General features: G+C 46.2%; 1 protein-coding gene across 1 annotated transcript in view; it reads right to left on the bottom strand.

Annotated features, from left to right (window-relative positions):
- Positions 1 to 15946, bottom strand: part of LOC137335626 (SH3 domain-binding protein 5-like) — a 68191-nt gene extending 52245 nt beyond the window's left edge. The window contains exons 1-2 of the mRNA XM_068000929.1: positions 15745 to 15946; positions 15341 to 15617 (exon numbers count right to left, since the gene is read on the bottom strand). Of these exons, the coding sequence (XP_067857030.1) occupies positions 15341 to 15412 (72 nt within the window). The 5' untranslated portion in view covers positions 15413 to 15617; positions 15745 to 15946. The remainder of the gene's footprint in view (positions 1 to 15340; positions 15618 to 15744) is intronic.
- Between the last annotated feature and the right edge of the window lie 1172 nt (positions 15947 to 17118).

Genomic DNA, 17118 nt, shown 5'->3' with positions numbered 1-17118 from the left:
AGAGGCACACGATAATCTCAGAATACTGCAGCAATCGCAAAACTGTGGCAGCAACTGTGAGGTAATGAGGCAAAGAGTAGATTTTTTTTTAATTAAAAATGAGGAGGACTAGACACAGTGGGAATTGGAATTAAAATTTAACAGTGCCAAGATTATAACTCAAGAAACACAAGAACTAACCAAGTCTTTTCACAAATAAGAGATATTAAATAAAGGTTGGAATTACATTCTGCACTTCGTTTATAAAGCACCCAAACTTTTGCCAAAAGTGTCCTGGCCATTATTTATCCCTCAAGCAATATCATTAAAACAGATGATCTGGTTGCTATTTCATTGCTGTCTGTGGGACCTTGCTGTGCGCAAATTGGTTGCTGCGTTTCTGACATTACAACAGTTACACTTCAAAAAAGTACCTCATTGGCTGTATTGCGCTTTGGGACTTCCTGAGGTTATGAAAGGTGCTATATAAATGCAAGTCTTTCTTTCTTTCAAACAAGTGAAGATATTGGCTGACTGCTACTTCCTCTTGCATGGTACCAGATTTTACTACTTTTGGCAAGACTCACATAAAAATCAGGTGATAATTAGTTGTTGGTCCTGACTAATCAAATACATTTTTAAGTCAATGGTGCCTTGTTATACGGATCTGTACCTTCTGCTCACTGGGTTGTATCCAAAGTCCTGACAATAAATGTTAACTGGATTGATAGTAATCATGGCACCAGACTTCCGAAATGCAATAGCACTGAATTACATTATTTTGTTTTAGCATTTTGAAAGAAAGAACTTGCATTTCTATAGCACCTTTCACAACCTCAGGACATCCCAATGCGCTTTATAGCCAATGAAGTACTTTTGAAGTGTAGTCACTATTGTAATGTGGGAAACGTGGTAGTCAATTTGCACACAGCAAGATCCCACACACAGTGATGAGATAAATGACCAATTAAACTGTTCATGTTGGTTGAAGGATAAATATTGGCCAGGACACCGGGAAAACTCTCCTGCTCTTCTTCAAATAGTGCCATGGGATCTTTTACGTCCACGCGAGGGGGCAGACGGGGCCTCGGTTTAATGTCTCATCTGAAAGACGGCACCTCCGACAGTGCAGCACTCCCTCAGTACTGCACTGAAGTGTCAGCCAGGAAAGAGGGGTAATTGTCCAGAAATACCCCTACAGCAAAGTGGTACTGTCCCTCTGTAGGGTGCAGCTTCTCAGAAACAAGCTTCCCATCTCTTACTTCAGAAACTTGGCTGATGGGGTGCATGATACATGATGATTAAGCCTGATAATTTGCAGTGCTGGAACAGGTGCATCAATAGTGCAGGAACAGTTTAATAAACTCAGAACACAGCAGGATCCCTTTTTTGAGAACTACAGACCACTAACTGAAATCAAAAGGTACCAAGATTACAAGAACAGTGCATGAGGAGAGCTATCGGGGGATGGGAGGGGAGGGGGAGGGAACTAAATCCTGTAATAAATAGCTGGAAGTTACAGTGAATAGATAATAATGGATTCTTTGGAGGCAGTAATCTAATTGAGGAATTCAACTGACAAAGTTTAGAGAAGTTTGGAGGGTACATTAGTGAGCTGACGTCACTCCAGGGTATTTGGTACCAGTTAACGTGTACCATATAACATAATGAGCAGTTTTCTCCCCCAGTTCTTCTTCGTTCATTCTGGTGCTTGACAGTGAGTCTGTTGTGTTGCTAACCTACAAGGATATTCACACCTAAACACTCGTGACTGGGACATCGTGACTCCAAGCTCAGACAGAACGTAACACGTTGCCAGGGTATTGTTTAAAAATACATAAACTATAAATATAAAAGATGCAAACAGTGACATCCACCCCAAGCAGAAAAGTACTTAACCAATAAAAAAAAAGGGGAGCGGACCATTGTTTTACTGAACGACTTGGTTTTGGTAAACCGTATTTAATGCAGGTATTCTTAAAACAATTTACCAATTTAGGCTACGCTAGTTTTTAAGAGCATGTAGCACCGTGTTTCAAACTGCACCATTGTTAAACAAAAGTAAGGTCCTTACACAAGTATTTAAGAAGGAACTAGATCGATCTGATCAGCCACATAAGCTTAGGTGTCGCTCAGTTGAGGGAGATGATTCTACACTTGTCTGCAACCGTTCAGTCAGGGCTTTAAAACTGGTGGTTTTACTCAACAGGAGCAGGAGAGGGACAGACATCATGTTAAATTTACCCTGCAACAACATCACGAACAAAGAATAGGAAAATAGAATTCAATCAGGAGACTGTGTCGTGCACAGCACATCACCCTTCCCTCGCTCACTGCAAGTGACAGTTTACAAAAATAACTACCTCACTCTGTGCATCAGCAGCAGTTTTACACCAAATAGGAACTAGGGAGAAGGGCGAGACACCGTAAGGGAACACATGAAGCTCATTCTTTGGGCAATTCAACTGAGCACAGCACTTTATGGTAACATGTCAGCCTTGACAGTGAGCGTTGGCAGGCTATTTAATGGAGGGGGGAGGGGAAACCAGAGCTGAGCCAATTCCTATCCTCAAGCATGTCACACTCAAGCATTTGCAAACAATTTTACAACACCAAGTTATAGTCCAGCAATTTTATTTTAAATTCACAAGCTTTCGGAGGCTACCTCCTTCCTCAGGTGAACGATGTGGAAATTGCAGAAGGGTTCGCCGGATAGCGATCAGGAGCAGGGGCCCTGGCTGAACATCAGTTCCCTCTCCTAACCCAGAGACAATGAAGTGAGCTACAGCACCCCTTCCACCGCCACAGAGATCAGCTAACCCAGGACAGGCCAACAGTTGAACCTGGGGCCGTTCTGTTCTCTCCGCCTCAGTGACTCACTGGATAGGCATTTTATTTCAGTTATTAGGGACAGCAATGTGACAGAATGCTAGAGTACCGGCATTCAGTGCCATTGTGTAAGGGGACACAGGTTCCACTCCCTTCATTTCCCAATCCAAGCTTTGGAGGATGCAGTATGGCGGAAGATGTGGGCATGGTTCTGAACGGATACTTTGCGTCTGTCTTCACAAAAGAGGGGAACGATGCGGAGATTGTAGTTAAGGAGGAGGAGTGTGAAATAATGGATGGGATAATCATAGTGAGAGAAGAAGTATTAAGGGGTTTAGCATCTTTGAAAGTAGATAAAGTGTGAGGTACTGCATTTGGGGAGGGCAAACAAGGCAAGGGAGTACACAATAAATGGGAGGATACTGAGAGGTGTAGAGGAACAAAGGGACCTTGGAGCGCATCTCCACAGATCCCTGAAGGTAGCGGGACAGGTAGATAAGGTGGTTAAAAAGGTATACGAGATACTTTCCTTTATTAGCCGAGGCACAGAATACAAGAGCAGGAAGGTTATGCTAGATCTGTTCAAAAGACTAAGTTAGGCCACAGCTTGAGTACTGTGTACAGCTCTGGTCACCACACTACAGGAAAGATGTGACTAGAGAGGGTACAGAGGAGATTTACGAGGATGTTGCCAGGGCTAGAGAGTTTTTGCTATGAGAAAAGACTGGATGGGATGGTGTTGTTTTCTTTGGAACAGAGGAGACTGAGGGGTGATTTAATTGAGGTATATAAAATTATGACGGGACTAGATAGAGTGGATAGAGAGGACCTATTTCCCTTAGCAAAGGGGGTCAATGACCGGGGGCAAAGATTTAAAGTAATTGGCAGAAGGATTAGACAGGAGTTGAGGAGAAATTTTTTCACCCAGAGGGTGGTGGGGGTCTGGAACTCACTGCCTGAGAGGGTGGTAGAGGCAGAAACCCTCAACACATTTAAAAAGTACTTGGATATGCACTTGAAGTGCCGTAGCCTACAGAGCTATGGGCCAAGTGCTGGAAAGTGGGATTAAGCTGGATAGCTCTTTTTCGGCCGGTACGGACACGATGGGTCGAATGGCCTCCTTCTGTGCCGTAACTTTCTATGATTCTATGATAGGCATCACGGTTATCGTACTGCACTAGCAACCTAGAAGTCGCGAATTCAAACTGAATTCAACAAATCTAGTCATTTATGGGCTGGCGCCAAAATAAAACAAAGAGGTCAATGAAAGCTGCCGGTTTCTCATAAATGCCCAACTGGTTCACTAAGTCCCTTCAAGCAAGAGAACCTTCCACTCCTTCCCAAACGGGTCTACAGGGGACACTAGCCCACACTACACAACTGACTCTAAAAGCGGCACAGAAGCCTACTCAGTTGTCCAAACAATCCTTAACAATGGGCAACGAACAGTCTTGGCAACATCACCTCACAGAACACATAGGAAAAAAATGGAGACTGTGGGGAGGGAAGGGAGGGAAAAATTGCACATGCTAGGCCAGCTCAAGTAGTTCCTCAGGCCTTGTAGAGGCTGGCCAAAGGTGCCATGGGCAGAAGTCTAGGAGCAGTCAACCTCCCCACCCCTCAACAGCAGAGGCATGAGTCCATGTGACTGAAGAACAAGGACGACTTACCTTGGAATTAAAATCACCACAAAAGGAATGAGTTGGAGCAGCAGCCAAAGGGAATGGGATACTCAATGTAGGGATAAGACATGATGGGGGTTAAATTGATTAACCCCGAAAACAGTCGCTGGGATCGTGGTGCGCGATTAACGCACAATTGGTCGTTGAGATGCAGGCAGCACGTAACATTCGTGCTGCCCGGTGATTTCAGTGATTGTTGCGTGCAGCCAGCGTTACCTGCACTGTTGAGTAGCTGCTCACCATCGGGAGTGGCTAGCACCACTTAAAGGCAGCCTGCACCTCTTAAAGGGGAGGTACACTGTAGCTGCAGGAAGTGGTGGAAGTCAATTGTGAAGTGAATCTGTGCTGCAAGATAGTGCAGCATGGTGATGATGGGACCTCTGGAATTTTTAATAAGCAACAACTTGGCTGCTCAAAGTTTGAGGGACTTTTATATTTTCAAAATATAAGATACAGGTCTGAACTCAGAAATCGCACATGTGAAATACAGATGCAGGTCCCGTCCTTATGTTTGAAAACTGTTGATTTATTTTAAAAGCAATCAATAAAGGCTGCTCACAACTACATCTCACATCCTCCAATCTGTACACCAGACCCCACCAATCTGCCACTCTGAGTTGGTACCAGTGAGAGTGCATGCATCAAGGTTCTCTGATGAAGCACTAGAGGCCTTGGTGCAAGAGGTGGACAGAAGGAGGAGCATCCTATATCCGCAGGGTGGGGTAAGAGGCCCTCCAGACATATGCTCACAAGGCAGTGGGAGGAAGTAGGGGATGAGGTCAATGCCAGGAGCATAGCGCCATGAACACGGATGCAGTTCAATGCTTTGACACGGGGGGGGGGGGGGGTCAAGGTGCATGAATTCAACTGTCAAGTGACATATCCTACCAACTGCATCACCAGCAGCATTCACTGCTCCACGCACTACACCCTCATCACCCACATACTAACAAACTCTTTCAATCAGTACTCAACTCTTCCAATCAGAAGCTTCCTCTCACCCTCACACATTACCTGGAATTAAAATACTAGTATCAGTAATGATGGCCATGAAACTACCGGATTGTCGTAAAAACCCATCTGGTTCACTAATGTCCTTTAGGGAAGGAAACCTGCCGTCCTTACCCGGTCTGGCCTATGTGTGACTCCAGACCCACAGCAATGTGGTTGATTCTTAATTGCCCTCTGAAATGGCCTAGCAAGCCACTCAGTTGTAAAATCTCGCTACGAAAAGTCATAATAAGAATAAAACCGGACGGACCACCCGGCATCGGACCACTAGGCACCGGACACGACGACGGCAAACCAAGCCCAATCGACCCTGCAAAGTCCTCCTCACTAACATCTAGGGACTTGTGCCAAAATTGGGAGTGCTGTCCCACAGACTAGTCAAGCAACAGCCTGACATAGCCATACTCACAGAATCATACCTTTCAGCCAATGTTCCAGACTCTTCCATCACTATCCCTGGGTATGTCCTGTCCCACCGGCAGGACAGACCCACCAGAGGTGGCGGTACAGTGATATACAGTCAGGAGGGAGTGGCCCTGGGAGTCCTCAACATTGACTCTGGACCCCATGAAATCTCATGGCATCAGGTCAAACATGGGCAAGGAAACCTCCTGCTGATTACCACCTACGGTCCTCCCTCAGCTGATGAATCAGTCCTCCTCCATGTTGAGCACCACTTGGAGGAAGCACTGAGGGTCGGAAGGGCACAAAATGTACTCTGGGTGGGGGACTTCAATGTCCATCACCAAGAGTGGCTCGGTAGCACCACTACTGACCGAGCTGGCGGAGTCCTGAAGGACATAGCTGCCAGACTGGGCCTGCGGCAGGTGGTGAGTGAACCAACACGAGGGAAAAACTTACTTGACCTCGTCCTCACCAATCTACCTGTCGCAAATGCATCTGTCCATGACATTATTGGTAGGAGTGACCACCGCACAGTCCTCGTGGAGACGAAGTCCCGTCTTCGCACTGAGGACACCATCCAACGTGTTATGTGGCACTATCACCGTGCTAACTGGGATGGATTCAGAACAGATCTAGCAGCTCAAAACTGGGCATCCATGAGGCGCTGTGGGCCATCAGCAGCAGCAGAATTGTATTCCAGCACAATCTGTAACCTCATGGCCCGGCATATTCCTCACTCTACCATTACCAACAAGCCAGGAGATCAACCCTGGTTCAATGAGGAGTGTAGAAGAGCATGCCAGGAGCAGCACCAGGCGTACCTAAAAATGAGGTGCCAACCTGGTGAAGCTACAACTCAGGACTACATGCGTGCTAAACAGTGGAAGCAACATGCTATAGATAGAGCTAAGCGATTCCACAACCAACGGATCAGATCAAAGCTCTGCAGTCCTGCCACATCCAGTCGTGAATGGTGGTGGACAATTAAACAACTAACGGGAGGAGGAGGCTCTGCAAACATCCCCATCCTCAATGATGACGGAGTCCAGCATGTGAGTGCAAAAGACAAGGCTGAAATGTTTGCAACCATCTTCAGCCAGAAGTGCCGAGTGGATGATCCATCTCGGCCTCCTCCCGATATCCCCACCAGCACAGAAGCCAGTCTTCAGCCAATTCGATTCACTCCACATGATATCAAGAAACGGCTGAGTGCACTGGATACAGCAAAGGCTATGGGCCCCGACAACATCCCAGCTGTAGTGCTGAAGACTTGTGCTCCAGAACTAGCTGCGCCTCTAGCCAAGCTGTGCCAGTACAGCTACAACACTGGCATCTACCCGACAATGTGGTAAATTGCCCAGGTATGTCCTGTCCACAAAAAACAGGACAAATCCAATCCGGCCAATTAACGCCCCATCAGTCTACTCTCAATCATCAGCAAAGTGATGGAAGGTGTCGTCGACAGTGCTATCAAGCGGCACTTACTCACCTGCTCACCGATGCTCAGTTTGGGTTCCGCCAGGACCACTCGGCTCCAGACCTCATTACAGCCTTGGTCCAAACATGGACAAAAGAGATGAATTCCAGAGGTGAGGTGAGAGTGACTGCCCTTGACATCAAGGCAGCATTTGACCGACTGTGGCACCAAGGAGCCCTTGTAAATTGAAGTCAATGGGAGTCAGGGGGAAAACTCTCCAGTGGCTGGAGTCATACCTAGCACAAAGGAAGATGGTAGTGGTTGTTGGAGGCCAATCATCTCAGCCCCAGGGCATTGCTGCAGGAGTTCCTCAGGGCAGTGTCCAAGGCCCAACCATCTTCAGCTGCTTCATCAATGACCTTCCCTCCATCATAGGTCAGAAATGGGGATATTCGCTGATGATTGCACAGTGTTCAGTTCCATTCACAACCCCTCAAATAATGAAGCAGTCCGAGCCCACATGCAGCAAGACCTGGACAACATCCAGGCTTGGGCTCATAAGTGGCAAGTAACATTCACGCCAGATAAGTGCCAGGCAATGACCATCTCCAACAAGAGAGAGTCTAACCACCTCCCCTTGACATTCAACGGCATTACCATCGCCGAATTCCCCACCATCAACATCCTGGGGGTCACCATTGCCCAGAAACTTAACTGGACCAGCCATATAAATACTGTGGCTACGAGAGCAGGTCAGAGGCTGGGTATTCTGCGGCGAGTGACTCACCTCCTGACTCCCCAAAGCCTTTCCACCATCTACAAGGCACAAGTCAGGTGTGTGATGGAATACTCTCCACTTGCTTGGATGAGTGCAGCTCCAACAACACTCAAGAAGCTCGACACTATCCAAGATAAAGCAGCCCGCTTGATTGGCACCCCATCCACCACCCTAAACATTCACTCCCTTCACCACCGGCGCACAGTGGCTGCAGTGTGCACCATCCACAGGATGCATTGCAGCAACTCACCAAGGCTTCTTCGGCAGCACCTCCCAAACCCACGACCTCTACCACCTAGAAGGACAAGAGCAGGAGGCACATGGGAACAACACCACCTGCACGTTCCCCTCCAAGTCACACACCGTCCTGACTTGGAAATATATCGCCGTTCCTTCATCGTCGCTGGGTCAAAATCCTGGAACTCCCTTCCTAACAGCACAGTGGGAGAACCGTCGCCACACAGACTGCAGCGGTTCAAGAAGGCGGCTCACCACCACCTTCTCAAGGGCAATTAGGGATGGGCAATAAATGCCAGCCTCGCCAGCAACGCCCACATCCCATGAACGAATAAAAAAAAAATTACCACTGATCCAAGCCGCACACCCACAACTCATAGGTCACACACACTGGCAGCTATTCAACCATGACAACCACATCACCCAAACATCTTGCAAAACACTCACTGACACATTTCCCTCTTTCTTGCAGGAGAAGATGGCACATAACGGGAGGCAGCAAGGGGCAGTGGCTCCATGGATCATGAACCTGTTGTCCTCTCTCAGGACGACAGCATTCCTGTCCCACCCGTCACTCTGCCAGTGCCCTTGCTGTTGCCTGTCAGCTAGCCAGCCCACTCCCTGTAGAGTACTGAAACATAAGAACATAGGAAGTTAGGAAGAGGAGAAGGCCATTTAGCCCCTCGAGCCTATTCCGCCATTCAATGAGATCATGGTTGATCTGTGATCTAACTCCATATACCTGCCTCAGCCCCATATCCCTTAATAAACTAGAATCTATCAATCTCAGACTTAAAATTAACAAGTGAGCTAGCATCAACTGCTGTTTGCGGAAGAGTGTTCCAAACTTCTACCACCCTTTGCGTGTAGAAGCGTTTCCTAACTTCACCCCTTCAAGTCCTGGCTCTAATTTTTAGGCTATGTCCCCTATTCCTAGTATTCAAGTGTAGGAGACCTCCAAAAATAGGTACAAATGTATCAGCAGCCAGAAGCAATAATCCAACAATTTACCTGTAAATCCTGCATGATCCTTTTAAGTAGCGTTGGTGGGGAGGGAGGGGCGGGGCGGGGGGGTCCTCCTTGCCGTTTAAGACCTGCTCGGCTGTGCGAAGTTAAGACCATGCGTTGGCTGGAGCGTGGAGTTCCAATATAGCGGCGGTCCCTTTAAAATCAGCATTGCACACTGATTTAGGTCATTATCTCCCTGCTTTACATGCTGCCAGCATTCGTTAGGTGTGTGCGCACATTGGACGCCACACTGGATGCGTGCGCATATCGAACACCATTTTTGGAGCTTAGGAGTCCGCGTAGCACCTACATAACGGGCGCTGCACGGCCCAATTTAGCCCCCAATGTATTGGTGAAAGTTTCCAATTGCACCTACACTAGACTTTGGTGGGAGTACAATCAAAGTTAAAATTTATTAAAACTCTCTCCTGGATAATTGTGACCACCTCGATAAGCAAGGACCTGCTGTGGTATTATACACACCGGTGCTGAAAAATCTATACAATATGAACTGAAGCCAGATGGACATTAAAAAAGTTTATAAAACTGCAGTAGCAAACTAAGTTAGGCCTTAGCTGGAGTATTGTGTCCAATTACAGGCACCGCACTTTAGGAAGAATGTAAAGACATTGAAGATGGTGCAGAGGAGATTTACCAGAACGATATCTGGGAGGAGGAACCTCAGTTATATGGAGAGACTAGAAAAGCAGGGATCATTCTTAGAGCAGAGAAGGTTAAGGGGAGATTTAGTAGAGGTGTTCAAAATCATGAGGGGTTTTGATAGAGTAAATAAGGAGAAACTGATTCCACTGATGGGTGGGTCGGTAACCAGAATTTGCAGGGCTATGGGGAAAGAGCAGGGGAGTGGGATTAATTGGACTTCAAAGAGCCGGCCCATGCACGATAGGCCGAATGGCCTCATTCTGTGCTGTATGATTCTATGAATTCAATTCCTCATACAGCACAAATGCTAACCTCATATGAAACCAAAAAATGACCCCCAACCTGGCTCCTCATACAGGACCACACGTGCAGTCACCTCAAAGGAAGCCAGATAATAAACCCAGCACTTAATTCCTCAATTGATGAGGAACCAAGATTTAAATGTCTTGTTTTCAACATGCTATGTGGTCTCCAGCACATTAAAAATTTCCAAATCGCTCAGCATCTGCACAAAAAGGCAGCACATTCAATAATTAAAAAACACTTAACACGGTCAAGAAAATATCAAGCATTAAACTGCAATTATGCTTTCTGAAACAGTGCCAACATTTTCCGAAGAGAATATCTTCACTTAATTGCAGGGATTTGAGGGGTCATTTTTTAAAAAAAACACAAAACTTGCTTCAATTGTGTTTTTCTTTAAAAAATCAGCAAGATTTCAATTTTTTACTGATTTAAATTAATTTTTTAAGTACAGTGAAGAACATTAATTCGATGCATTTTGTAACACCAGCAATGCCATCACTGTCTATCTCAGCATCCAGTAGCCTCACTCCTTATGCTGCTTTGGAAGTTGGATTTTTCCCTGCTGTCACTTTTTGTTTCAAATCCAGATTACTCCATTTAGACGTCAGCCATGGCTCAGTGGTAGCACTCTTGCATCTGAGTGGAAGGTTGTGGGTTTAAGTCCCACTCCAGACGCCTCAACACAAAATCAAGGCTGAAACTTCAGTGCAGCACTGTCGGAGGTGCCGTCATTCGGATGAGACATTAAACCGAGGTCCCGTCTGCCCTTTCAGGTGGACGTAAAAGATCCCATGACACTATTTCGAAAAAGAGCAGGGAAGTTCTCTCTGGTGTCCTGGCCAATATTCATCCCTCAATCAACATCACTAAAACACATTATCATCTCATTGTTGTTTGTGGGATCTTGCTGTGTGCAGATTGGCTGCCGCGTTTCCTACATTACAACAGTGACTATACTTTAGAAGTACTTCATTGGCTGTGAAGCGCTTTGGGACATTCTGAGGTCATGAAAGCTGCTATATAAATACAGGTTCGTTCATTCTTTTATTGAAGTATATAATGAGCACAATGGGAACAGCAAGCGATAAAGTTGCTCTTCGACTAGTTTACCATTATAGTGGCTAGGCTGGTAATACCATATTGGAGAGAGAGTGGGTATAACAAACTATGACTAAAAACTGACTATTATGACTAAAATTATGACAAAAATTATGACACAGATTATCCAGCAGGGTGGGGAGATGAGAGGCAAATACAGTTATGATGAAAAACGGAACTTGGTGCGAGTTAGGATACGGGCAGTAGAGTTTTGGATGAGCTCAAGTTTATGGAGAATGGAGGATGGGAGGTCAGCCAGGAGAGCATTGGAATAGTCCAGTCTGGAAGTAACAATGGCATAGATGAGGGTTTCAGTGGCAGATGAGCTGAGGCAGGGGCGGAGACGGGTGATATTACGGAGGTGGAAGTAGGTGGTCTTGGTGATGGAGCAGATATGTGGTCAGAAGCTCATCTCAGGGTCGAATAGGATGCCAAGGTTGCAAACGGTCTGGTTCAGCCTCAGACAGTGGCCAGAGAGAGGGATAGAGTCAGTGGCTAGGGAACAGAGTTGGCAGGGACCAAAGACACCGAGAATTTCTAGCATACTCCATGGTCACCGGAATTCGGACCAAAGTTAAGTGGGGAGCGTCGTGGAGCTGTATCTGCGGATTTCTTTGCTGCAGTGTGGTTGGGCAGAAAAATCTTGTGCAATCTAATAGGTGAATAGCTAGTAGAAAATAACCAATTAAAAAGAAAATCAGATTTAATCACTAAGGAAGAAGAAAACTGATGTCCACACACACCACAGACAAAGCTTTGAGATAGACAGACAGATAGATAGACAGATAGATAGGCAGACTGACAGACACTGGCAATAAAACTGCAGTTATCAATGTCACAGCTAATACCAATTTAGGAAAGCCTGTTATTTTGTTCAAACATGACCGAGTGTATTTGAGGTATTTATAAATAAACTAGTATTTAAATCCCACATATTTTTGTCTGCAAAGAAAAGGGAAGCCTCTCTTTTTTTTATTCGTTCATGGGATGTGGGCGTCGCTGGCGAGGCCAGCATTTATTGCCCATCCCTAATTGCCCTTGAGAAGGTGGTGGTGAGCCGCCTTCTTGAACCGCTGCAGTCCATGTGGTGAAGGTTCTTCCTGATGGATGAAATAAAGATGGTTCAACTCCTGGAAACGTATTGAATTTGGATTGACACAGTCAAATCCCATTTCCCACAATGGATAATAATACTGTAGATTATAATACGGAGGTCTTACCGTACAAGGGTCTTACTGTAGATTATAATACAGGGGGTCTTACTGTAGATTATAATACAGGTTTACTGTAAATAACGGGTCTTACTGTAGATTATAACACAGGGGGTCTTACTGTGGATTATAATACAGGATTCTTACTGTGGATTATAATACAGGGGGTCTTACTGTAGATTATAATACAGGTTTACTGTAAATAACAGGGGTCTTACTGTAGATTATAATACAGGGGGTCTTACTATAGATTATAATACAGGGGGTCTTACTGTAGATTATAATACAGGTTTACTGTGAATAACGGGGATCTTACTGTAGATTATAATACAGGGGGTCTTACTGTAGATTATAATACAGGTTTACTGTGAATAACAGGGATCTTACTGTAGATTATAATACAGGGGGTCTTACTGTAGATTATAAGACAGGTTTACTGTGAATAATGGGAATCTTACTGTAGATTATAATACAGGGGTCTTACTATAGATTATAATACAGGGGTCTTACTGTAGATTATAATACAGGTTTACTGTGAATAACAGGGGTCTTACTGTAGATTATAACACAGGGGGTCTTACTGTAGATTACGGTACAGGGATCTTACTGTAGATTACGGTACAGGGGTCTTACTGTAGATTACAGTACAAGGGGTCTTACTGTAACTTATAATACAGGTATACTGTAAATAACAGGGGTCTTACTGTAGATGATAATACAGGTGTACTGTAAATAATAGGGGTCTTCCTGTAGATGATTACAGGTTTACTGTAAATAACAGGGGTCTTACTGTAGATTATAATACAGGTTTACTATAAACAGGAGTCTTACTGTAGATGATAATAGTTTTACTGTAAATAACAGGGGTCTTACTGTACATTACGGTACAGGGGTCTTACTGTACATTACGGTACCAAGGTGTCTTACTGTACAGGGGTCTTACTGTACATTATGGTACAGGTGGTCTTACTGTACATTACGGTACAGGGGGTCTTACTGTACATGAAGGTATAGGGTCTTACTGTACATCACGGTACAGGGTCTTACTGTAAATCACGGTACGGCGGTCTTACTGTACATCACGGTACGGGGTCTTACTGTACATCACGGTACGGGGTCTTACTGTACATCAGGGTACGGCAGTCTTACTGTACATCACGGTACGGCAGTCTTACTGTACATCACGGTACGGCAGTCTTACTGTACATCACGGTTCAGGGGATCTTACTGTTCATCACGGTACAGGGGGTCTTACTGTACATCACGGTACGGCAGTCTTACTGTTCATCACGGTACAGGGGGTCTTACTGTACATCACGGTGCAGGGGGTCTTACTGTACATCACGGTACAGGGGGTCTTACTGTACATCACGGTACAGGGGGTCTTACTGTACATCACGGTACTGGGTCTTACTGTACATCATGGTACTGGGGGTCTTACTGTACATCACGGTGCGGGGATCTTACTGTACATCACGGTACAGGGTCTTACTGTACATCACGGTACTGGGGGCTTACTGTACATCACGGTGCGGGGATCTTACTGTACATCACGGTGCGGGGTCTTACTGTACATCACGGTACAGGGGGTCTTACTGTACATCACTGTGCGGGGGTCTTACTGTACATCACGGTACGGGGGGTCTTACTGTACATCACGGTGCGGGGGGTCTTACTGTACATCACGGTACGGGGTCTTACTGTACATCACGGTGCGGGGGGTCTTACTGTACATCACGGTGGGGGGGTCTTACTGTACATCACGGTGCAGGGGGTCTTACTGTACATCACGGTGCAGGGGGTCTTACTGTACATCACGGTACAGGGGGTCTTACTGTACATCACGACACAGGGGGTCTTACTGTACATCATGGTACAGGGGTCTTGGTACAGGGGGTCTTACTGTACATCACGGTACGGGGTCTTACTGTACATCACGGTACAGGGGGTCTTACTGTACATCACGGTACAGGGGGTCTTACTGTACATCACGGTACAGGGGGTCTTACTGTACATCACGGTACAGGGGGTCTTACTGTACATCACGGTACAGGGGGTCTTACTGTACATCACGGTACAGGGGGTCTTACTGTACATCACGGTACAGGGGGTCTTACTGTACATCACGGTACAGGGGGTCTTACTGTACATCACGGTACAGGGGGTCTTACTGGACATCACGGTACAGGGGGTCTTACTGGACATCACGGTACGGGGTCTTACTGTACATCACGGTGCAGGGGGTCTTACTGTACATCGCGGTACAGGGGGTCTTACTGTACATCGCGGTACAGGGGGTCTTACTGTACATCACGGTACTGGGGGTCTTACTGTACATCACGGTACTGGGGGTCTTACTGTACATCACGGTACAGGGGGTCTTACTGTACATCACGGTACAGGGGGTCTTACTGTACATCACGGTACAGGGGGTCTTACTGTACATCACGGTACTGGGGGTCTTACTGTACATCACGGTACAGGGGGTCTTACTGTACATCATGGTACGGGGGTCTTGGTACAGGGGGTCTTACTGTTCATTACACAAACAGAATCAAACACTGTGGTTCCAATCCCTAAACGACTTGTATTGAATATTCTCCCGGGTTATGGGGCGAAGCATTAATATAAAATCTATCCACAGGATTGCAACATAACAAGAAACAATCAGTCACAAAAACCGAATATTTAAAGAAACATTTTACAAAATAATGACCTGAATTCTCGGATCGACTTCTTCCTCCTCCGGCACTTCCAACTTCTCATTCTTTTTCGACAACCCGTCCATTTTGTTGCTGATGAATTTAGATTTTACAGAAATATATGTATTTTTTTAAAAAATCCAAGCCGGGGATTGAAACCCGAAGGCGGGGGTGAGGGAAAGAGAAAAGGGAGAAAGTCAATGGGACGGGTCCGGGGGGCGGGGGGACCGGGACCGGCTCAGACTCCACGCTGGGTTCTCCTCCAGCAACATCTGGAATTCATGGCTTCAGCTAAAAGAGGGAGCAAAATAAAAACCCATCAAAAGCTGCAAATATTTCAACAGTTCTAAAAAAAAAATACGCCGGAGTCCCCAACACGACTGGGAGGAGGAGAATTAATAATTCTAAATATACCTACATATACACATCTATTAATTCCGCTATTAAGGGAGGTTCCCGCTCTGACACAATAGGGAGATTCCGCTGCCCGGTGAAGAGGGAGCCGGAGCGGCGACTGCCGCTATTCCTGACACTGCGCCGCTGCTCCGCCCCTTCCTCTCGCTCCGTCCTTGTTGCCACCGCTTTGTTACAACGTTACACTGGCGTGATAGCGAGGTGGGACCCGCCCCCCTCCCCATCCCAACTCACTCACTGCAACCTTTGGAGGAATGCAGCTATCAATTCCTGCCCAACCTTTTATATTTCGCACCCTCGTTCCTTTCCCCCCCCCCCCCACCACCCTGGGGGCTTGTTTTTGAAATTTTGCAAAGAGTTAAAAACAAAACGTCCCTTATTTTACTTTAGAAAATAACGGGCTGGGATTGCATCACCGGTCATGGCGGCTGCTGCTGCTGCTGCTGCTCGTTTCTTAATTAAATGCAACTGGAGCGCTGAGCAAGATGAGAGTTGTGTGTGTGTGTGTGTGGTGGGGGAATGCAGCATTTCTCTGCTTTTTGGCACCGGGTGTCAGGGGCGAGCACGTTAGGTCAGGTATGATATAGAACAGATGGCAGTGTAAAACTCCCTCACTGTCAGCTTTGGCTCGGTCGGTAGCACTCTCGCCTCTGCGTCAGAAGGTTGTGAGTTTATAGTCCCACTCGGTAGACTTGAGTACGTTATTTATGCTGATGCTTGAGAGAGTGTACTGGGGTCATGAAAGGCACTATATAAATGCAGTTCCCCCTTTCTTTTGGATCTGTGCCCTTTGGGAGCTGGTTCAATCTTAGGGATAAATATTGGCCAGGAAACAGGGGAGAATTCCCCTGCTCTCCTTGGAAATAGTGCCATGGGATCTTTTACGTCCACCTGAGAGGGCAGACGGGGCCTTGGTTTAATGTCTCATCCGAAGGACGGCACCTCTGACAGTGCAGCACTCCATCAGTGCTGCACTAAAGTGTCAGCCTAGATTTTGTGCTCAAGTCCTAATTCTCTGTCGGTGGATTTGTCTAAACCTGTCATTCTGTTGGCAAAACTCACAGGTGGTAACAAGAGAAATAGAAGGTGATTTGTAAATCTATTTTGTTAACAAAGATTTTAGAAATTAAAAAATATAATGACAGGGACTCAGTGACACAGTCAGTTATCAAGTCAGTTTATCTATGTGACCCGACTTCAAATGCAATCCAAACTGAAGGGTCAGGAGTCTCTTCTTGTCAGCTTTACGGGTTGTGTGTAAAGTGAGTGGAGGCAATAAACAGGAGTCCACAATAAACAAAGTTGACAAGGAATGTCTTGGTGCTGTGGGTGGGATGGAAACCAGACTGAATGTGTCTAGTGAGGAGTGGTGGTAGAG

Source organism: Heptranchias perlo, chromosome 2 (genome assembly GCF_035084215.1).
Source record: "Heptranchias perlo isolate sHepPer1 chromosome 2, sHepPer1.hap1, whole genome shotgun sequence".
Classification (NCBI taxonomy): domain Eukaryota; kingdom Metazoa; phylum Chordata; class Chondrichthyes; order Hexanchiformes; family Hexanchidae; genus Heptranchias; species Heptranchias perlo.
This window is presented reverse-complemented; position numbering and strand designations above follow the sequence as displayed.